Source organism: Polypterus senegalus, chromosome 7, assembly GCF_016835505.1.
Source record: "Polypterus senegalus isolate Bchr_013 chromosome 7, ASM1683550v1, whole genome shotgun sequence".
Lineage (NCBI taxonomy): Eukaryota > Metazoa > Chordata > Cladistia > Polypteriformes > Polypteridae > Polypterus > Polypterus senegalus.
In genome coordinates this window covers 165,130,813-165,154,721 of record NC_053160.1, presented here as the reverse complement: position 1 = coordinate 165,154,721, position 23,909 = coordinate 165,130,813, and the positions used below count along the sequence as shown (strand labels likewise).

At 38.4% G+C, this 23,909-nt stretch overlaps 1 protein-coding gene across 4 annotated transcripts in view; it reads right to left on the bottom strand.

Annotated features, from left to right (window-relative positions):
* The window catches only part of LOC120532965 (fibrillin-2), a 142,372-nt gene extending 119,393 nt beyond the window's left edge, over positions 1-22,979 (bottom strand). For all 4 annotated transcript variants that reach the window (XM_039759489.1, XM_039759491.1, XM_039759492.1 and 1 more), the window contains exons 1-5: positions 22,446-22,979; positions 20,000-20,082; positions 17,752-17,850; positions 16,696-16,791; positions 15,663-15,758 (exon numbers count right to left, since the gene is read on the bottom strand). In XM_039759489.1, the coding sequence (XP_039615423.1) occupies positions 15,663-15,758; positions 16,696-16,791; positions 17,752-17,850; positions 20,000-20,082; positions 22,446-22,627 (556 nt within the window). In that variant the 5' untranslated portion in view covers positions 22,628-22,979. The remainder of the gene's footprint in view (positions 1-15,662; positions 15,759-16,695; positions 16,792-17,751; positions 17,851-19,999; positions 20,083-22,445) is intronic.
* Between the last annotated feature and the right edge of the window lie 930 nt (positions 22,980-23,909).

The following is a 23,909-nucleotide window of genomic DNA, read 5'->3' as shown; positions in this document are numbered from 1 at the left end:
AACGTTAAGTCACAAGGCTGCCAATTAATTCCCAGTACTAATCTGTTTGCAGTAATTTTTCTTTACTGGGCCTGTAAAACATCTTATGTTCACTATGAAAAGGTAGTTATTACAATAAAATTAGCTTTAGTATAAAATATTTTAGCATATTTTCATATTGATAGGTCATGTAACTCACTCATGATCACACACTTGGTTGTGTAGTGAGTTGACAACTAGGGCATAACACTGTAAAGTGTGTGTTTGGGAAAATGTAATTTAAAATGAGTAAAGTCAGGATACCCTCAAGACCATGACAATAACAAAGAACATACTATTTCACACTAACACATTAAATTGACCCAAGGTGTTGGGAAACCAGAAGTGCTTACAGAATTTCACTCTAATTGATTCTGATTAAAAGTTGTTAAAGGAATGGGCCATTAAATACTTTTCTGACCTTTCCTTCATCATCTGGGATTCTACCATGTATGTATATTTTAATGTTTTATAAAAACTAGTGTAGGTTTCATCAAAGGTGTGGTTTATCGGTCTATTTTCAGTCTTTTATTTCTGTTTAAATGCTGTTTGCCACTGAAACATTTAATCAAAAACAAATATACACAAGTAAATAAATTATTAGCTGCATAACTGCTAGCTAATAACTTATTTGCATCTCCTTATCAGTTAGCTTAAGGAATTAAAACAATAAATTAAGAAGTCAGAGTCTTAATAGCAGAAGATCTGAAATGAAGCATACAAAGAACATTCCCCACTACCACATTGATTCTGTTATCGGTTTTTCTTTTCTCAGTTCATGTCAAGGGGTTAAATTAATGATACACTGTCACTATTTAAAATGCTTTTCCACCGAAAAAATATGGGTTAGGTGCTTTCTCACTATACATCATTGAGATTATTGCACTTATGCGTAGACTGCTATGCTTTATTCAGTCTGTTTAACTCACTTTATTTAACCTGCAATCAATTGCAAATGCTGCTTGCAAGGATCATAACTGAAAACCAAATGTATAATAGTATACCTCCCATTCTTGATTTCTCCTTTGGCTTCTAGTTTCAGGCTGATTTAATATCCTCCTTCAAATATATATAGCAGTGAATGGCTTTTGCACTTGTTTTGCTTTAAAAAATACACTAATGCATATATTCCACACAGAACATCACTATTACAAGATGCAGGCTTGCTTACAAAACTAAAACTAAAATTAAATTAAAAGAAAAATCATTTAGTTACAGAACAGCCAAAAACTGGAATGATCTGCTTCCAGCTGAATGAATGGCACATCTGCCTGAACATCTAAGTCTAGGAGAAAACATTGTTTGAAGATATCACCGTTTTTTTGCATTTTTTTAAAATAAATTTGTTATAATCAACAATGGTAGATGGTGTTCAACATTCAAAAACCTTATTTCACAGTTCTACTTACTTGTCACTATCAACAAGCACTCTACCACAATGGAGCCAAGCATGGACAAGGAAATAGCAAATAATGTGTTCATCTTTGACATAAGTATTTGAAAAGTGGCAGCCTGAAGTTCTATTCAATAAAATATTGGGATACTTTACATGATGTGGTAGACGGCTGGGACCCTTGCCTGGCCGGGATGCCTTGATGATGAAAGGACCAGGAGAGAAGCAATACCTCTCCCGGAACACGAGAGGGCAGCTCTGCCTGGATTGCATCAGGGCCATGGGCTTGGAAATTGGAAGCTCAACCCGGCAGGGGCCCATGGCCACCACCAGGGGGCGCCTGGACAGTCGCGGAGCCGAGGACTGCAGCACTTCCACCACATCCGGAAGTGCCGCCAAAAAAGGATCCTGGTGCACCTGGAGCACTTCCGGGTGCCTATGCAGCACTTCCGTCATACTCTGGAGTGTAGCCTGAAGGAGATCAGAGAGCACCTGGAATATTTCCAGGTGCACTATAAAAGAGTCTGAATCACTCCATTTTGGGAGCCAGAGTCGGGAGGTGGAGGACAAAGACTGTGTGGAGCAGTAAAGGTGGCAGGAGAAAGAGAGAAGAGAAAAGGACTGAGCGATATTGGTTTGGTGATTGTGCACTGTAGTGTAGAGATAAACATAAAAATAAAAAGAGTGTGTTGCTTAAGAACTTGTAGTTCTTTCTCTGTCGGTGTTCGCTTCAACTTCTACATAGAATATGAATTTATGAGCATAATTTGGGCCAAATAGCCCATTTTCAGTTAAAAGCAAGCACCGACTTCAAATTATAAAATTGATTATAAAGTTTACCTTCCCCATCAAATCTTAATGAATGTAAAGGTAAATCTAGTTGCTATTGGATGCCTGTACTGTTCCAAAAAACTGCAGCAAATCAGCAAAAATTCTTCTATGTGCAAATAACAATTAATGCCACTGCTGTTCAATCCCATATTATTCTAAACCAGAAAAAGGCTAATAAAATGAATGCATCTTCTGGTTGCATTATTTCAGAAAGTTTCTAAATTGTTTCTCTGTAAGAATAGCCATGTGAGCAGAGTAACAAAAGGAAGCTACAGTTTTATTTATTTCTAGCTTCTAGATCACAAGAATACATAAAATCAATATTATCACAAAAAGTAATACCAAAAGCATGAAAATAAAAACTGTTGTATTATATTTGTGTCTATAATAACATTATAATTTGTTCAGTGATGAAAGTTGAGTAATTGGGGGAAAAAAAACTTAACTATAAAAAAAATTAGGTTTTCCCATGTACAGTATATACAGTGAAATGATGAAGCAATCTGTGCGTCCTAATTTACCTTTTTGCTTCTTGTAAGTTAATGCACATAGTCCATTGTCTATGGGCAGAAATCAGTCTGATTGGAAAACATATTTAGTCTGTTTTTGCCTCACAGCACAAGACATAGGGGCCCACTGAAAGAAAACCATCTGTTCTTCATTAGCAAGAAATACTAGCACTGGCTTTAAAACAAAATGTAACCAGCTCTTTAAGTAGAGTCCCCTGACCACTGCAGTCTGGCACAAATAATGAGTTAAAACATTAAAATGAAGCTTGCTAAAAATAAAGTTAGGTAAAGCCAAGATAACCCAAATAAAGGTGCACCTATGAGAATTCTGTTCCAGAGCTGTATATAAGAAAAGAAAAAGAGCCAGAGGAATTAAATTAGCTTCCATCTGTTTCTTGTAAGTTGCAAGCCTCTTATGCCAATCTAGGACCTATTAAGTAATTCAGTGTTATTACTGATCCTGTAGAACTGAGTTGGCATTACCCTCTTTAATTTGGCAAGGCAAACCAGACTTTAATGTCAGGTAAAGACATGCAAATTGGAAGCTCAAAATCTTTACCAAAGCCAAAGTCAATTCCTCAAGAAACTGTAAGAGATACTTTCTGTGCAGAGAACTGGTGCAACTGGCCTCCCAATATGTAAGAACTCCTGTTTTTTGCAACCCAAACCTCCACTACACCATGTGATAAGAACAATGCTCATTAACGTGAACAATGCTCATTAACGTAAGGTGCCATCTTTCAAGAGACTTTCAGGCACCACTTCTTTAACCTGGTCAGCAACTACAATGACTAAAAGCTCACCTTTGCTGGAAAAACTTATGCACCAATTATCACTCAAAATGTTATACACACCCAGGAATCCTGTGGAACCACCTTCCATTATAACTCACAGCCACTAAACATTTTATACTTTGTCTTCCCTTCCAATTGTTGGTCATATACTCTATTTTCTATTTTGTGGCTTTCACAAGAAAGGTTTGCCATTCAGTTACCATTAGCACTACATGATTTATCCTTCTTTGCTTCTGCATATGTTGTAAAAAAGACTTTCAAACTATCTAACATCAACAAGACATCTGGTATGTAGCAACCAATTAGTTGATGTCTTTAGCGACATCTGTAATCTATACTAATAAAAGGCAAAGCCCTCACTGACTCACTGACTGACTCACTCACTCACTGACTCACTTATCACTAATTCTCCAAGTTCCTGTGTAGGTAGAAGGCTGAAATTTGGCAGGCTCATTCCTTACAGCTTACTTACAAGAGTTAAGCAGGTTTCATTTCGAAATTCTACATGTAACGGTCATAACGGTCAACAACGTCCGCCATTTTGAACTTTCTTATTCATGGCCCCATCTTCACGAAATTTGGTAGGCGGCTTTCCTTGCGCTAACCAAAACCGATGTATGTACTTATTTCGGTGGTATGACGCCATTGTCGGCCGCCATATTAAATTTTCCAAACGTCACAAATTCTCCAACTGCCCGTGTAGGTAGAAGGCTGAAATTTGGCAGGCCCATTCCTTACAGCTTACTTAAAAAAGTTAAGCAGGTTTCATTTCGAAATTCTACACGTAACGGTCATAACGGTCACAACATCCGCCATATTGAACTTTCTTATTCATGGCCCTATCTTCACGAAATTTGGTAGGCGGCTTCCCTGCGCTAACCGAAACCAATGTACATACTTATTTTGGTGGTATGATGCCACTGTCAGCCGCCATATTGAACTTTCCAACGTCACTAATTCTCCAACTTCCCATGTAGGTAGAAGGCTGAAATTTGGCAGGCTCATTCCTTACAGCTTACTTACAACAATTAAGCAGGTTTCATTTCGAAATTGTCCGCGTAACGGTCATAACGGTCAACAACTCCGCCATGTTGAACTTTCTTATTTACGGCCCCATCTTCACGAAATTTGGTAGGTGGCTTCCCTTAGCTAACCGAAACCAATGTACATGCTTATTTCGGTGGTATGATGCCACTGTCAGCCGCCATATTGAATTTTCCAACATCACTAATTCTCCAACTTCCCATATAGGTAGAAGGCTGAAATTTGCAAGGCTCATTCCTTACAGCTTACTTACAAAAGTTAAGCAGGTTTCATTTCGAAATTCTACGCGTAATGGTCATAACGGTCAACAACGTCCGCCATGTTGAACTTTCTTATTTATGGTCCCATCTTCTCGAAATTTGGTAGGCGGCTTCCCTCCACTAACTGAAACCAATGTATGTACTTATTTCGGTAGTATGATGCCACTGTCGGCCGCCATATTGAACTTTTCAACAGTCTTTGTTACTTATGGGCCCATCTTCAAGAAATTCTATCGATCAAAGAACTGTCACTTACTGAGTGGTTTCCATGCCCGGAGATACCACCTACCTTTTCCATTCTCTTTGTTACATATTGCACGGCCATATCAGGCTCACTCTTGATATCCGGAGGAACATTCTGTCTTATGTATTGAATGACTGGGACAGGTTCAAGGTGTGGACTGATGACGGTACAGAAGATAATTATACTACACAGGAGCACTAGAAGAGTGAAATGCTTAAGCCCTTCACCTATGGTTCTGCATGTGAGTTGATGGCTGCCGCTGAATTGTTCGGTTGTCGCTTTCAAGTGTACCGAAATGGCCAAATATTTTACACCTTTCGACAACCGCCAATGCCTCTTAAACATCTTAGATTCACAGGTGACGATTTCAGTAGTGGACACTTTGATGTTTATGAATGTTTAAACTCTCAAAAGCTGGATGTGATTTTATCGATGAAACCAGTTGTGTGCTTACAACGCTTGACAGATGCCAAATGTCACTTCAACACAACAAATCCTGCAAATACTGTCGTAATTGAAACAAACCATGAAACTCAAACCGATTATGACAGCAGCAATCCAAGCTGTGAGATTTGAGACAAGATTACTGTTCACATGGCCAACTGTAAGTTACATGCTCAAGAGTAAGCTCAGCGCACAGCTTGGTCATGTTACAACCAGAGGGCCGAACTGACAACATGGTATACAAAGAGATCCTTAACAAATAATTATTGGCATATTGTCCCACAGTTTAAAAAGGTTTAATTTTCTTCTTAATAAAAATTTGAATGCAGTACTTCACCGCTGCGAAGCGCAGGTATTTTGCTAGTATTTTAATAAAAGAATCCGTTGTCCCTATCTGTTTCATAAGGATAACAATTCTCTCTGTGTCCAAGAAGACAAAAGTGGACTGTCTGAATGGCAGTCACTCCAGTTATGATGAAGTTCTATGAGAGAATCTTCTGAGACTTATTAAAAAGAATATTTCAGACAACTGTGATCACCTCCAGTCTTCATATTGCTACAAGTGATCCTCAGAGAATGTCATACCCCTTTCATTTCATACCATCCTGGAACATCTGGATATCCTGTTTATAGATTACAAATCACTGTTTTACAATGTTGTATTATCAAAGCTGACCACTAAACTTCTCAATTTAAGACCAAGACCTACAATTGGACTTCCTAATCAAAAGACCTTGGCATGTGTAGTTTGGCAGCATCACATCCTCGATGCTGACTCTCAACACAGCCATTCTGTTGGATAGTATGCAGAGAATCATTCTGTAGTTCTTGTTCACTTCTGATTATGAGGTTAGGCAAAGCTCCAATTTCATGATTTAATTTGCAGATGACACCACTATCATAGGTGTGATCACCAAAAATTATGAGATGGCTTACAAAGGAGTGGTCTATCTGCTGACTCTCTGGTAACAGGGCCATTATTTAATGTAAGCAAAACCATGGAGCTGGTCACTGACTTGAAAAAGCAGAAGTCAGACCACTCTTTTATCTACATCGGAGGGGATGCTGTTGAGAAGGTGAGTATCTCTTAAGTTTTTAGGAGTGACTATCACAGACTAACTAAAGTGGACTCAACATAGTTTGGCTCTTGTCAAAAAGGCTCACCAGCTCCACCATTTCCTCATATGTCTGAGGACATACTGCATTTCATAATCTGTTCTCAAAAATTTCTACAGCTACACAGTGGAGTCTGACCTAGCTAGGTGCATAATATAATAGTACAGCATTTGCTCTGTTGAGGATCACAAAGCACTTCCATCAGGTGGTGAAGGCGGCACATAATACTAACGTTCTCTTAATATACAACACTGGTTGTCTTAGAAATGCAAACACCATTATTAAAGACCTCAGTCATCCTCCACGGAGGCTTTTCTCACTTCTCCCTTCTTGCAAATAGTACATTAGCTTTCACACCAGCAGATTAAGGGATAGTTCCTACACACAAGTGGTAAAGTTTCTGAACAATCAATCACTAGAATTTAAATACTGTAACATAATAAACAGGATAATACTTGCAAATAACTATTGTACACAATGTATATAATTGTATATATACTGTATATGTCGCACACTAAGTATAATTTTTTGTATTGTATTTTTTCAAATGTTTAAGAATACATGCAAATATGAACTTCATTGTGCTATAAACACATGATAATAAATTTGACATGACTTTAAATGCAGAATCCCTTATTTAAAGAGAAAATCTAAAAGAAAAAGAATGGACAAGTAGGCCTTGCTGAAGATAGTTTTCAACCTTGGGTGGTATTTCACAGGAAGTAGTTATTCTGGTTTTATTTTGTAGTACTAGGGTGTTGTACCGTTTGGCATCCGGCTGGGGGAGGGCTTGTACCTCCTCCAGACCGTGTTGATTGTGTTGGGGCCACGGGTAGTTGGAAGCCCAACCCTGTAGAGACCTGGGGACCGGGCTTGTGCCTGAACAACCTCCAGCACCGCCACACCAGGAAATGCTGGGGAAGAAGACAGGGGACACCGGAGGGCTTCCGGGTGTTGCCGGGCCACACTGGGTAGAGGAAGCAGCTGGAGCCCATCCGGGTTCCTATATAAGGGGCTCCAGCTGCTTCCCGGCATTCCTCCGCAGACACGCCCCAGTGTGGCAGAAGTGCTGGCTGGGCACCCGGCCCTCGGAGCCCCTGTCTTCTTCCCCAGCACTTCCTGGTGTGGCGGAAGTGCTAAGCCCAGGTTTCTTCAGGCACTGGGGCGCCGCCTGGCGGTGGACACGGGACCCCGGAGGGTCTTCCAAGTGTGCAGCCGCACTTCCGCCACACTGGGGCGTGTCTGGAAGCAGCTGGAGCCCATCCGGGTTCCTATATAAGGGGGCTCCAGCTGCTTCCCGCACATTCCTCCGAACACGCCCCAGTGTGGCGTCAAGTGCTGACATTTTATGGGCTAACTAAAAATATTACAATATGCAAGCTTTGGGGCAACTCAGGCCCTTTTTTCAGGCAAGATGTAATCAATACAATATGTACATTACATTTTGCATGAAGAAGGGGCCTGAGTTGCCTGGAAAGCTTGCATATTGTAATCTTTTTAGTTAGCCAATAAAAGGTGTCATTTTGTTTGGTTCTCACTGGTTTTATTTTGCAATATGTGTATCTCCTGGTCTTGGGAAACATACCAGAAAATAGCAACACAAGTCCAATGAAAACATTTTGGAATTACAAAGATAAACTATCAAGAACCTGGAATGTGGCATTTACAACTGATTTCTTGCCTCACTGATACAGTACAACTAATGTTATTTTGGTGGGGGACTACTAGCTCTGCTTTGCTGATGTACAGAATATGTGTTGATTCATCCTTTTATGGTGGTTAAATGCCAAGTTCTGCTTTTGTGTTCAAGTTTAAATTTAATTGCAGTTATTTCCTAAAAATATGCTTCTGGCTGCCAGAAGGAGTTGTGATATACTGCATTGCTGTTTTTGTCAGTGGCACAGGGACATTGTTTTTAATTTTGTGAAAGCAACTGAAGGAGCTTGCATGTACATTTACAGACAATGACAAAGGGTGGCCATACGTGCTGGTAAGACATTAAGGTAAATACTATCAGTGCCATAGCCATTTAAGCGAAATAAGTATGTGGATACTTCTAGAAAGAACACAACATAGTACAATAAGAATCCTAGATAAATCTGTTATATTATGATCAAACCTATGAAAGTTTATACTTTGAAAGTCGGGGAGGACATTTAATCAAATACAGAGTTGATGGTTTTTGTCCTCAAAATTAAAAGAAAGCGAAGTGGCAGCTTAGTGTCAGAAAAGTAATTAAAAGAAAAGCTGGGTAGTAAGAGCCTAGGGGCATTTGTGAGTTTGTTCACTACCAACAATGTCACACTGCAGACAGTAAGAGTACTAGTAGCAGCATGTTAAAGGCCCACATATGTGAAATTATTATTAATACCTGATAAAGGCATTCGTCCAGCACCTCAAAAACAAAGTTGTGGGACTTGAAAAAGAACCTATGCTTAAATAGAGAATTGGAGGTACTTTCCCAGTAGTCCATTAAAGTGACAGTTGCATCTGTAAAGTGGCACATAAGACTCTGGTTCAAAGAGAGAGAGACATGTGTCTGATGGCCAGACATAAGTACAAAATAAGAACATGGCCCAGCAGTGCGAATTTCAGAGTTTGAGGTGTTCAACCATTTTCTGGACCATTACTCCAGTATTTCTGAGCTGGTAGGTAGGACTGAGGATCCCAACAGATCACCTGTCCTTAGAAAGAGGGAATTAGGAATAGTTTGGGACTTGGATTTGCTTCAACAACAGGGAGTCTCCTTCAGTCTCCAGCCTTCCTGGTACACTGGTGGAAGACCTCCCTGGACATATGATCAAGCTACTGGTCAGAGACAAGAATAATCCTGATTCCAGTACGTGGCATAGGAAATGGCAGAATGTCAGTTATGCAAGACAGATTTAATGACCCTAAGTTACCAAGATGAGGAGCAGAACTGACAAAATGGTCTTCTGTGAAATTCTATATGTGCCATGCACTAGCCTGAATAATACTGATGACACCATATAATTTAACATGTAGCTTAAATCTTATTGTTAGATAGAGGAATGTAGGTTGTTGGGATATTCAACACTACTAAAACTACTGTACTATATAGCTGAAAGGGATATGGAGTTTAGGACAGGTTTAGTGTAAATGTTCAAAGTATGAGTATCAGTCATTAGTAATGATAAAAATGATAAAATACACTTTTTTAATTACTATCCAAAGGAGAAAAAACAAAAATAGTATAAACTGCTGGTGTCAATGCTAGTAGTTCTAAAAATAAAGCAGGTACATTTGAGTTATATGTACTGTAGGTACAGATCAATAATATAAATGGATAAAAGTTATTTAGAAAAGACATGGAAAATCAAAAATGTAGGGGTGGAAATCTATATAAAAAAATTAAGACTGCTTCAAATAGGAGAAGAGCCATATCTTAGTGAGGATATGTGGGTACAATGACAAAAGCATCCAAGAGAGATTGCTGGCAATGGAGATGTATTATGCACATAACTGTGTTAACAGTGTCAATGTACGTCTTTTTAATACGGTAATATCAAAAAAGCACGTTTAGAAGTGTATATTACAGGAATGGAAGACTTGAATAGCTCAAGTGTTAACTGAGAAAACAGCCAAAAAGTGGAACAGGAACAGAAATTGATAAATTTAAGCTTTGTTTTTTTGTTTTTGTGAAAAAACAAGCAAGAGGAGAAGCTCATTCAAACTTGATATCTTGTGATAATCAACATACAATTTAAGTGTTATAGGTAACTGAATCATTAGGATTCAGTGAAGATAATATTACAATTTTCACAGTGTTTTGATACAATGTACATAAAAAACAAAACCTTCAAATTTAATTTCAGAAGGATATGTTTCAAGGGTATGTTTTCAAGCAGATACATACAAAATCTACAAGTGACCAACTGGGAGACAGTCAAGAAGCAGTAATACTAGTTTAAAAGTATATTACATACAATAAAAAACAAGTTCATATAAAACTTTTGAAGCACCAGGAAATTTAAGAATACTCTTCAGTGAATGAATAAAAGGCTAAGAAAGATAACTACTCTAGTGCCAACTGTAGAGCTTTTCAGAACATTTGAGCACTTTTTAAAAAGGCAATTAGAGTGGAATATCACAGGAAAGGCACAAAATGTCCAAAATGGTTAATTTACTATTTTAGTATTAATAAACCTGTCAAGGAGGAACTGAAATGTAATAAAAAAGAAAGGGTGAAATAAAATATATGGAAAAGGAAAAGGCAAACTCTTCCTTCATATTTTTAGGGTTTTTTTTTCTGTGTAAAGAAGCCAATAACCTCACAGTAGCTACAGTAACAACTAAGGAGGTACTATAAGATTTCATAGTTAAAGAAAACAATCACACTGGGATTAAAAATTTTGAAATCAAATAAATCACAATTAATCTGAGGTGCTTAAGTAGGGTAAGTGACTGAATATGTAATTCCTTTAATACGAAATATCTGCATATACAGGCACAAGATAGTCCCAATAAGCACAAGTAAACGCAACGCTTCCTTCTGGCACCACCACTCCTCCCTACAAGCTCCATCCTCCTCCTCCCGACTCTGGCCCCTGAGAGGTGGTTGCTGGCCCCTTTTATAGCCTGCCCAGAGGTGTTCCAGGAGCGTGATCACCTGTTTCCGGTTGCACTTCCGGGTGGGGCTGAAGACTCGTCCAGCCGGGCTCAGGAACCCATGCAGTGCCCCCTGGCGGCCACCCCAGATCCCATGGAGCCCTGCGGGAAGCTGAGGCACCATCGTCAGCCAGGGAGGCTGCCACCAAGCATCCCGGGGGAGGTACTGAGCAGCCCATGGTTGCTCCCCCGGAACATATGTCAAAGGGGCGTCCCAGCCAGTCATGGAACCCAATAATAATTACCACACTTGGCAATGTTGCTCACCTTGTCCCATTTCTAATGGACACCTCTGATCTAAAATTGTGCACACTTGGAAAAATTATTGAAAGAATCAGACAGGGAATTAAACTAGTACAAAGGAGCAGGCAAAAATTGTTCTTAAAAGTCACTCCATAAATCTACTATCTAGTGACCAAAATAAAAATAAAATGACAAAATGAGTAGAGGTTAAAACACAATGAAGTGAGCAAGAAAGGCAGCGAAACCGCACAGAGCAATGAAAAGTCTACAGTTCCATCTTTTCATTCACTTTCTGTTGTATCCTCAAACCCTCCCTTTTAGACAACGGTGTCTTTCCAGAAGTGTTTAGCATTCAATAAATAATTATGCATGACATTGACCGTGACCCGGCGTGGGTAAGCCGTTGAGCCCCATTCGGGCTGCAAACCGTGGAATTCCCACTAAGTGCAACTCATACGCTCCCCAGGGCCGATCCTGGCGACGGGCAAAACGTGCCCGACGTGGCGCCAAACTCAAAGCGGCCGTTGAGGAGCCTTTGAATTTTAAAGTCTGAGCGGCCGACGACTATAGCAGCGGCGGCGTTTGCAGTGAGCAAAGTTTGACAAAGTGGCGTGTATTGTAGTCGATGCGTTGATGCCTATTAGGGACTCCACATACATAGCGATTTGCTCGCGCGAGCAGCATAAAAGCCTTTGATGGTCGCCGCTCATCGCGCGCTCTGTCTGAACGGTTCCATTGCTTACCATGTGTTTACGCACGCTCTCTAAATGTGTGTAGTCGTCAACGTTCAACTTGCATATTTCATAGTTGCGTCGCGGGCGATAGATTTCATGTGAGACGCGTCGTTCCTCAGGATCAAAACTCACCAGAAGCATTTCCAAACCAATAAACAAGACACATAGCATGCATAGAAGTTTCTTTAAATGTACCAAAAACCTTGGATGTTTGAAGCTGTGCATAACCATCTCAATTGGCTGGGAGCTTTAATATCATATATTAGTGCAAACTTGTGCATCTGCCACGGATGTTTAATAAAAACTAATCTTAGACAAAGCTTTACAATAGTTTTTCAAAGGCTCAAGATAACCCTAAATGTTATGCAATAGTCTAACTGATAGTATATCTTATAGCTTGGCAAGATGCTGAGAAATTAGTTCACACTTTTGTTTTCAGTCGGCTAGATTACTGTAACTCTATCCTCTCAGGACCACACAAAAAAGATATCAATCGAATGCAACTAGGGAAGAATGTAGCTGCTAGAATCTTAACTAGGAAACAAAAATCTAAGCACATCTCTCCAGTTTTGATGTTACTACTAGTGAATGAAACTGCTGTAATTCCCAGTAAACCGGGAACGGCCAAGCTTGCATATATAGCATGTAAAAGTGTAAAAATTGATCAAGAAATAACAGAGTTATACTTGAAAATAATTAAGTGGCACAGTTTTTTGGCCCACAGTGTAGTGTGTTGCCGTTTAATTCAGTCAACAACAGACCAGCAGCAGTTAGTCACCCGGCTCCCACTAAGACTGAGCACAGTGGACTGGGTGGAGTCTGCACTCTGCAGCTCATGAATGCCGGGACGGGGCAGACTTCATTGACGTCTGTCAGACAACAGCTTTGAACGGCAACTTGAAATTGCAATGCGTCAGTCTGTTGCATCCGCATTATCTGTGCCAAGAAACGGGATGCATCAGTAAAAGCTGAAATGGCGGTGTTTCAAGCACGGGCGTTGTTTAGAACAAGTGTTTCAGTATCTGATGACTGTGCCGCCTACTTCAGTGGAGGCAGAGCGTGCTTTCTCAGAGGCTGGTGTACTCTGCACGAAGGTGCGCTCTTGCCTGTCCCTACTTTGATGGATTGAATGCCAGAGGTCCACATGACCATCATCATCAAATTCTTCTGAAAACCATGAGGACCGATTGAGATCATTTATGTTAGGTAGAATGCCTAGAGGGGGCTGTGCAGTCTCGTGGCCTGGAGCCCCTGCAGATTTTGTTTTTTTTCTCCAGTCGTATGGAGGTTTTTTTTTTGGTTTTTCTGTCCTTCCTGGCCATTGGACCTTATTTTTATTCTGTGTTAATTAGTATTGCCTAATTTTATTTTTATATTTTGTTTTTTCTTTTTTTCTCTTCCTTCATCCTGTAAAGCACTTTCAGCTACATCTTTTGTATGAAAATGTGCTATATAAATAAATATTGTTGTTGTTGACTGTAATATTCTTCTCCATGTCTTTGTCAGTCACTGTCTCAGGTGCAGTCTAATATCAGTGACACCTACTGTAATTTTGAATTTATGTTCACTACTTGCCATTCCTTTTGCGGCTGTGGACTAACCTGTAACTCAAATTTCAGAGCAAGCTTCTCAGGGCTGGCTCAATGAAGGAAGGAACTGACATTAAAATGCCATGATACTTTCTTTTACATGCCATTCTGCCATTACCTGCTCCTTTGTACGGGATGAAATTCATAACATTCAGAATGATTAATTTGATGATTTTTGCTTTTGAATTTTTCTAAAAGACAAAACTAGAGGACCCATAGTAATATAGTAAACAAGTGCACAAGACACCCCTAGCATGTCACAAGGTGCCAACTCTCCTGAGCTCCTACCCAGTGCCTCAAAAATTACTGAAACAAACCAAGTAGTTATATGGTACACAAATGTGAAAGACGTCCCTAAAATTTTAAGCTGTGTTCACTCTCTTGAGGCCCTATGCAGTGTCTCAGATAATTCTGGAAAAATGTACCATAACAACGTCTTCTACATGTGTTCTTTTAGACTTGAGTTCCATGTAACTTGTCACCTATTTCTGTCTTTTACAACAATCATAATCAAGAATTAGCAAATTAAGTGTTGGTGTGAACATTTATGGAGAAAACCTCTTATAGTTCAAATATAGGTATGGCAAGAGCATATCTGAAAATGAATTTAACAGTCACTCGCTTGCCAAAAAAAAGTACTGTAAATAAAAAGAGAGTACAAGATCCAAGAAGGCATGCTACATTAGGTATACATAGGGGTGGTATAAAATATGTTGCAACGACTAAAGGATAAAATTGGCAATACTGATAACAAAAAATCTCTTAGCAAAAAATGTTTTAATCAACTAAATAGCTAATTACATAACACATACTGTACACCTACATATTTTACTTGGAGAGGGAAAACCTATCTGAATGAATTTTGGAGGTAGAGGCTAAAATACTCAAGGGCTATATAAAACCTAAGGCATTAAAAGAATAGGAGCACTTCACTCTGAACTCTTCTATGAACACAGTCACTGCACTGCCAAAACTACTTGGCTAGAAAAAGAGAAAAAGACTCGTACAGCACAGGAATATATACGTGATGTGGGATAACCCAAAGTAATAGCAGATCAGAATTACGCAACATCACTTCGATATCTTTCATGTGCAAACACTAGCTCTTTAAGAAAGAAGAGATGGGGTTAAAGGGGCAGTCACAGAATCTAGACAGTACTATTTTCCCTTTTTACCATAGTCTCCCTACCTGACTGAGCTCCAAAAACAGTAGTGAAAAATTTGAGAGATGAAAATGTCATTGAATAACATTTGAGGAATTAACTTCCTACATATACTTTGCCAAGAACTGAAATCTCTTACATTGCTTTAACATTATCGAGTCTGGATATTCAAAGTTAGTCAGATAAGCATTAAAATAGTGGCTGTCTTCTGCAGCAAACAACTTTTTTGCAATGAAATTCAAATCTTTATAACATCATCATCTTACATCCATAGTCCAGTATCTGGGCAGCTACTAAAAAATATCCTGTGAACTTTATGCATTTTGTTTTAGTCTTCATTATTTGTTATTTCTGTACCTTTCAAACTGATAACATGCTGAAAGATTATTTTGCTATACACCTCATAAGCACCTGTATATATTAAATACAAAATACATATCAAGCTTTGTTTTTGAAAAAGAGAACTTTGCAAAGAATAACAATGGCATTTTTCTGGTTTTGAACAAAACACTTCAATTTAAATCTGATAATAACTTTGTGCATTTTAAAATTTGATTAATTTGATTACAAAAGATAAAGTAACTTAAAACTTGCCAGAAAATCATTGATTAATGTGTCAGATACCTCTTAAGATATATAATGTGATTTTACCTCTTTCACACTGGGGACCAGTAAAACCATAAATACAAGCACAGCGATTTGGTCCAACACAGCGGCCTCCATTCTGGCAGTCATTGTCACAGATAGCTGAAATGTGAAAACAGCAAAATGTCCATTATAGGCTATTCCTTTTACATAAAGCAGCACACTTTGTGTTCACCACTTGTTTTATTTGTGCCTACTACATGGGTTGTGGCAAGAATATTATTTATTATAAGGTAGAAAAGTAAAGCTGTCCTTCTATCCATTGAGAATTGGCCCCTTACGAAGATTTCAATTTCAACAATGTTCTTTCTTTTCTAGGACTATACATTAAGGTAGATGGTCTGTAAGCACACTTCTGCATGAGACCCTTTACATGTTTTACTTTAATGAGACATCAGCACTGCACTAAAGAGAAGAGTGGAGAATACATTTATAAATATACAGTAAATTGTCCTGGGTAATACAAAAGTAAAATATTTCACAGTAAATACTCATATTTATTTTAAATACATAACAACATGAACCTCAACATTCTGTGCACATGTAATATGAGCCAATCAAAATGTATAACAAATAATGGACTCTTGTAAATTGAGGAAGGGCTTTCCTTGTGCTACAGCTTAGAGCTTGCTGTGTCTAGTAGTGACTGTTGACAATGGCATGCATCTGAAGTGATATATTTTTGTTCCAGTCTCCATCCTAGAATATGATTACAACAGAAGGCAGTTCACAGAGAAAAATTATGGACTAAGATAAAAAACATACTGTACATGTGTTGATTCTCACTCAGCATCAACATAAATAAATAAAATTGAAACAAATTGGGAAAAAAGATTGATTTGGCATCTCTGACTCAGCCATAAATACATTTTTTATTTACAATATCCTTGATAAAATTTAGTATTTTCCAAAATACCACAATCACAAAGAAATGTGTGGTTATCACAGCATGGTTAGGACAGACAGCATATGAGGCCAGTGAGACAGATAGCCAGAACAGAAAACTGAGTTGTGGAAAAGGATAAAAGGTCAGACTTACACTGACTACAGTATGTTCCAGTATATCCTTTCTGGCACTTGCACTGTTCCTCAGAGCAGATACCCCCATTCATGCACCTTATGTTGCATTGCTGTGCTGTAAAATTTTAAAACACTGTTAGCTCTTCCCCAATGGAAACGGTTTCCTGCAACTCCATTCAATAAAATCTAAGAAAAAAGCAATGTTGTACTGATGAATTTTGAAAACATAGGTTGAACAGGATATATCATGTTCTGCATTGGGAAACATCAGGGACTCTTACAGTAAACTAGCATTTTAAGCTCTAAAGCAATGTGAGCAAGATCAACTTTGGGTTGCACATATTAGCACAAGAGACCAAGCTGTTGTGGTGGTTTGTAGGAGAGATGAGAGTTCCCTGATTATTCTGAGATGGAGACTTTTGACTTGTGGTCTGCTGGAGACAACACTATAAGCAACAACATCTTCATCACTGCTTGTAATGTTTACTTTTAAACTATTATACAGTGTGTCTGCATACAAAAAGTACAAGTAATATTATACAGATTAGTATGTTCATTGACAGGAAAGCATGGTTTGGAAACAGGGTGACATGATAGTGCAGGGGATATGGCTATTAGGAGTCAAAGTAATCGGGCTCAATTCCTTTACTATTCATTGTCTATGAGGAGTTTACTTGTTCTTCCAAGTTCTTCTGGGTGTTTCAGTACCTTACATTATTCAAAAATTAAACTGACAAGCATCTCTAAGCTTGTCAAATAAGTGATGATTGGCATGTTCTTAAGTGTTTCCTCTAAATGGACTACCATCCTATTCAGGATGCACAGATTCATATGCTATTGGAATAGACTCTCGTTTCCTGCAATTCAATAAAAAAATATTTACTCAGGAAGCAGATCAATGGATATACTATCACTACAGTGATACTGTATTACTGTTTTGTTGTATTTATGAAACTATGATATGTATTATTTAAATTATACTTACAACCCAGATGAACACCTCTAAAAATATGTGCTACAATCAAGTTTGAGTCTCGTGGTCCATGCATTTCTAACAGATCCTGCATACACTTACTAGATTTTGTTTCACATGTTGGAGATATTTTTCCATTAGGGCAAGTGCACATGTTCGGACGAGAGCAAAATCCATCTCCACAACTGTTTCGGCAAATGGCTAAAAATCAAGTTAAACAGAATATAATCATACATCATTAACCCACCCTAAAGGTTTGACTGCAAGAACTAAGTACACCTGCAAGAATTTCTAGAAAAGGAAGTATGAGAGGGACATGTTACATGTGAAACATTTGCCATAACAGTGCGAAAAAGCATGCTGCCCCCTAATACATGTAAGTGATTTTTTAAAAAGTGCCTCTATTAGAATATAGCTTTCCAAAAATGATGCACCAGAATCATTTTACCAGAACATAGTTTTATGTTTCACTTTGAGATGCAATGCTTCCAAATACTACTGAATTCCTCTTCCAAACTTGCATTGAATTATTTGCACAGACAGTTGAATATTAATTAATCATCCTTTTGATATTTCCTTATATTTACATTTAATATATATACATATAATACATCTAATTTCACAGAATGAATATATTATGTCTATATTGACTACTTACATATGAACCTGTCTTACATGGGTAGCTATATATATATATGTGTGTGTGTGTGTGTATATATATATATATATATATATATATATAGTATATATATATATATATATATATATATATATATATATATATATATATATATTGACAAACACATACACGCACATATATACACATACATACACATATATATATTTTCTAGCCACGTAGTCAATGTAGACCTTACTGTTAATGTTTGCAGTGTACCACCTATTGGAATGTATTTTGTAATGCACATAGCAATAAAATGCATTGCTACAAATGTTTGTGAAGCACCATCTATTGGAGTGACAAATGCAATGCATATATCTCTGTTACATGCCATATGGTATAAGATTCAGAAAAGCACTGTTAATGTTTGTGTGTGCCATCTGTTGAAATAACAGAATCACAGCAATCAGACGGACACACAGATTTTGTCCTTTATTAAGGTGGATGAATAAATATATTCATGTATTCACTCATTCATTCACCTACCAAACCTGCTTTATCCTGAGTATTGTCGTGGGGAAAATGGAGTCTATTGAAGCAAGGATAGGACGCAAGGCAGGAACAATCCCTGGACATGACACCAGTCGACTGAAGGGTAAACACACAGAAACACACACACACACTTACGAAGACTAGGGCCAACTTAGTGCCCAGATAAATTTTTATTACCTTTGAAATAAAATAAACACAAAATCCTGAATTTACACAGTACTTCCAAGAAAACAAAAAAGAAACCCCATAACACCCCTTCCATACTCCCACACAGGCCTATGAATGGAGAAAGTACAAAAAGACTGAAGAGAGCTGTAAAGCAACCCCAATGTAGGTGCAGTTCAGTCATGATCCCAGAAGACACAAAAGAAAGTGGAAAAAAAAGAGTTTTAAAAATACAAAGTATCAACGTAAGCAGCTGTGATGTATCCTGATCTTCTAAAATGTTCAGGGCAAAACTGCTTACGAAATATGCAATAATAAATATAAAATCAATGACCTCCAAATACCTGTAAAATTTCTAGACCTCTACATATTACTTTACCTAACTGGCTGAGCTGCCCCACTGATTTCATTCACTTTGAAGAGTGCTACATAGAATGAAGATGATGTGATACTATTTTGTTATTCTATGTGTAATTTGCAAAAATTAATAATTTAAAAATTATGTAATTCATTTCTTTTATACAAGAATAATAACAATGCCATCACAGACTAAGTCATAAACAGTATTTATTTCTATAGCACATTTTAGTACAAAGGATGTAGCTCAAAGTGCTTTACAAGATGTCAAGGAAAAAGTTAACAAAAAAAGAAAACCAAATTAGAATATTTAAAAATAATGAATAAATGGCATACCAAAAATAACTGATATGAATAAATCAATACTCTCTTACATAACATACATATACAAATAATAGAAATAGTAGAGTGTTTATACTGTATATGAATATATAAAGAATATTCAAATATAGTTTTTAAATATGCAACTATTAACTAGAATAGTTTTCAGAAAAAAGAACAACAGAAACCCATTTTTTATATGTTTCATTTTTTTCAAGTTTATATATCCTGTTTTAGTAACATTTTCAAGCAAAGTGTTATGAAGAGGAAAATAAAAGGAATTAAATGGAAAGATGCCAACTGTAATATGGACTTACTGCCAATGACAGTACTTACGCAAAATGCACTGGTTTCCTCCAGGTAATGTTTTCCAGCCAGGGCAGCAGTAAGAATGAAAGCGAGATCCACAAACATTTGGTCTGTTACAAAACATGTGGAGGAATACATAATACAGCACATTTATTAGAAACAGCAGTCTCTAAAACTTGCCTGGAATGATTTGTAAAACTGAAATCATCTTTAAAATACTGGAATTTAACAGGATCTTCATGGCACTGATACAGAAAGGCAGAAAATGCAGCAGTCATAATTACTGACGCTGAATTTACAAGCAAAATCATTTCCACTTTTGTGATTTTACTGAATCAATATAGAGGTGACACGACAACATATGCCTTACAAATTCCTTTGAAGAACAGCCAGAAAGAAAAAATGATGAAACAAGCAGCTGCAGGGTTTAACCAAAAGTACAAAGAAAATCAGGGGTTAATCAGTGTGTCCATCTGGTCAAGTCCACCACATGCAGTTTAGTTCTCAAGATATAATACATTGCAGTTGTGTCTTTAAGGTATTGACTTAATAGATGTTTGAGCCCTGCAGGATGTGCTTATGCACCAACAATGTTGCAGAGCTATTGTAAGCACTTATTCAGTACACACACAACTTTGAGAAATGTGTACAGCTGGTTAACACATGCAATACAAGCATACATATTGTTTAGGCATTTTGTGGAGCTTGCACAAACTTGCATAGCATATACACAAAAAAACATTTTGGACAGTTTTAAATAAATACACACACTCTGGTTTCTTTGATAGTTATGTAAGGAGAATACAGTGCACACCAAGCTTCATTCAATTAATACAGGTATGTACTGTAAGTATAGGCATACTTCTGTATACAGGTTTCTAGAATTTGAAGTAGGCAGATGTACAGTTTACACATCTCTAGGACCTTTGAAGAAAATATACACATAGTAACTTGACAAGGTTGCATACTAAAATATAGTACATACATACAAAATATACAAAATTAGAGTACACGTGTGAGCTCTACAGAGAATACATATAAGTACAGTAAGGAAGTGTACAGTAATTGTATTTCTCCAAATGTTTTAAGTCACCAAGTAGTAATAATTGTGTGTGTATATATATACTGTATATAATGTGTGTGTATCCATGTATTAGGTATATTTGTGTGCATACCAACATTCATAAAAATGTGTATACATACTGTTTTTGTGTATACAATTTAGTACACAAGCATGCACAAGAGTTTTGTAGAAGTGGTCATTTCTCACAAGACAATGTGAGAGTTTTTTTAGAGTGGGCATATACATACATTGTATGCTGTGATACTGTATATACTATACAAAAAGAGATCTTTGACTCTATATAGAGGTACCACACACATGGCATACAATGCACAAAACTGGGTGCCACATTGAGAACTCTGTTGATCTGACACATTCATGTAAACTGCCCACACACTCATCTATAAGCTGGGCAACGTCAGTAAATGCATATTATATCTACAAGGTTATGTTGATGTTTAAACATACAGCTCCAATATAACTGAATACAAGAAAGATCTGTGCAGTTTGCACGGGTGTACGTTATACAAACACAAAATGTATTGTGCACACAAAGGTGTCTGAGAACATTATAAATGTGGCACATTTATACACAGACAGAGGCAGGTCTCTTTTTTGGCAATTCTGCAGAGAGCATACACACCTGCATACTTCTGCCCATGAGTCCCGATTAAGTTGACCGGACGCCCCTGTTTATCCGGGACTATCCCTTTTTTACGTATTGCGTCTCGTTTTTTTGCCTAGGGTCCCGGAATTGAACAAAATGTCCAATTTGTAGGCGGCCGAAACGGGAAGGGCGAACCCTCCCCGTACCCAAAGAAATATGCATTATTACTAGGCGCACAATACTCCATGGTGGACCCGAAACGTGCCGTCCCCCCCAAGTCCTACAAACTGCGATCTTCAAATATATTTACGTTCGACACACTCGCTAGATTAACGAGCTGTGCCCCGTTTTCGAACCATGACAATCCGGTCAGTCCACAAGTGTCCCGGTTTGAGACTTTGAGAATCTGGTCACCCGAAGCGCGTTGTAGAAATAGTGCGTATGGTATTTAAAGGCGATGCTCCATATACACTTACAGTATAAACACATGGCGGAGCTCTGCAAAGCCAGTACGTATGAATCGTACACACAGCATTCAGGGCCAAAATACAAGCGGTTATTTAAGAAGTCTGTAAAGTCAACGCAGGCGTGAATACAGTGCCCAGACAATTAAAATTACGTACTGTATGTCTTCAGACGTGTTGTGTTGGCACACCCACATCTGAAGCTGCCTAAGGACTCCGCACGCACACCGATCTGTCAGACACTGCCACACGTGCTCCAGTCTTTCTTTAACTTTGTAACATACGAACGCTCTTTACTCTACACACAGCACTCATGCACACCGAGTTCTCGCCCCGTACCCTCGCAGCACATCCTGCGGTCTTCTTCTCCTCAGTCCATCCGCCGACGGTTTCATCACTACGTGTTGCTCCCCTCTTCCATTGCCGTAGTGTCCAGCCGCTTGACCTTCCACTTCATTCGCCACGATGCTTGATACAGCGAGCCACCCGAGGAGGTACTTCGTAGCACCATACAGCACCATCCTGGGGCGCGGGAGAGCTGATGCTGGAGATAGAGAGAGAAAGAGAGAGAGAGATGGAAAAGCGCGGGTACGGCGCGCCGAGGCGACTGGCAGCTCACACGGCACACGCTCACTGCCTCGCTCACTCCGGCGCTCTCTCGTCAGTCACATGCCTTTATCGCGGGCTGTTGGCGCACTGAGGAGACAAGCGAAGGGGCACAGAAAATAAGCGTCAGGGTACCGCCAGCCCGCCTGTTCTCCCTGCTCCGGCTTTACCGAGGGAACCTTAAGGTTGTGAGTGCGCTCGCAACTGTCATTAAGGTGTGTGCGTTTGTGAGAACGGAAGGAAAACTCCATTTAAAACGACCCCGAGAAATCTGTGAGTACCCCTATGAATATATTTGGACAGATCGGTTACAAAGCCGAAAGTGACAGTCCGTGCCGTCTACCTATTGGATACACTGAGACACTCTACTGAAAAAAGAGTCAGAAATATACATGAATATTTAAAATTAAATTACTTTTAATTACATATTTGTCAGCTTGTCATATAGAAATGCGAGTTAAAGACTTCACCCATTTTCTTAACGTGTTTCTCCCTGAGTCATTCGTATAAGGAGCCTTCAATATTTATCCGTTTCATATCAATTTACGTTGTATGGTGCCTATTCGTATCTACAGTGGATTCATAAAGTATTCAGAACCATCACTTTATGTACACTTTATTGTGTTGTAGATTTCATTTTAAACGGATATATTTTCCATTCATGCCCATCAATCTACACTCAATAACTCGAAATGACCAAGTGGAAAATTGTTTTAAGAAACGGTTGTAAACGTAATTAAAAATCAAAGAATGAAATCAAATTCATATAAATATTAAGACTTTTAATTCAGTTCTTTGTAGAAGAGCTCTTTAGCAGTTTTAAGTCTTATTGGGCGAGTCTCTTTAAGCTTCGCATACCTAGATTGGATTAGTTTATTCCATGCTCCCTGGCGCCATTAGATTGGATGGGAAATGTCTGTAAACTGCCATCAGGTCTTTTCACAGATGTTCTCTGGGGTTTAAATCTATGCTTTGGTTGTGCAAAAGTCACAGAGTTGTCCTGAAGCCACTCCAGCATTATCTTGGCTGTATGCTTTGGGTCATTGTCATGTTTAAAGGTGAACAGTTGACCCACTCTGAGGTTGTGTCCACCCTGAAATAGATTTTCTTCAAGGACCTCTCTATTTTTGGTTGCATTCATCCATCCCTCAATTATGACCAGTCTCCCTGTCACTGGGCAGAGTGGTGCCTCTGAGG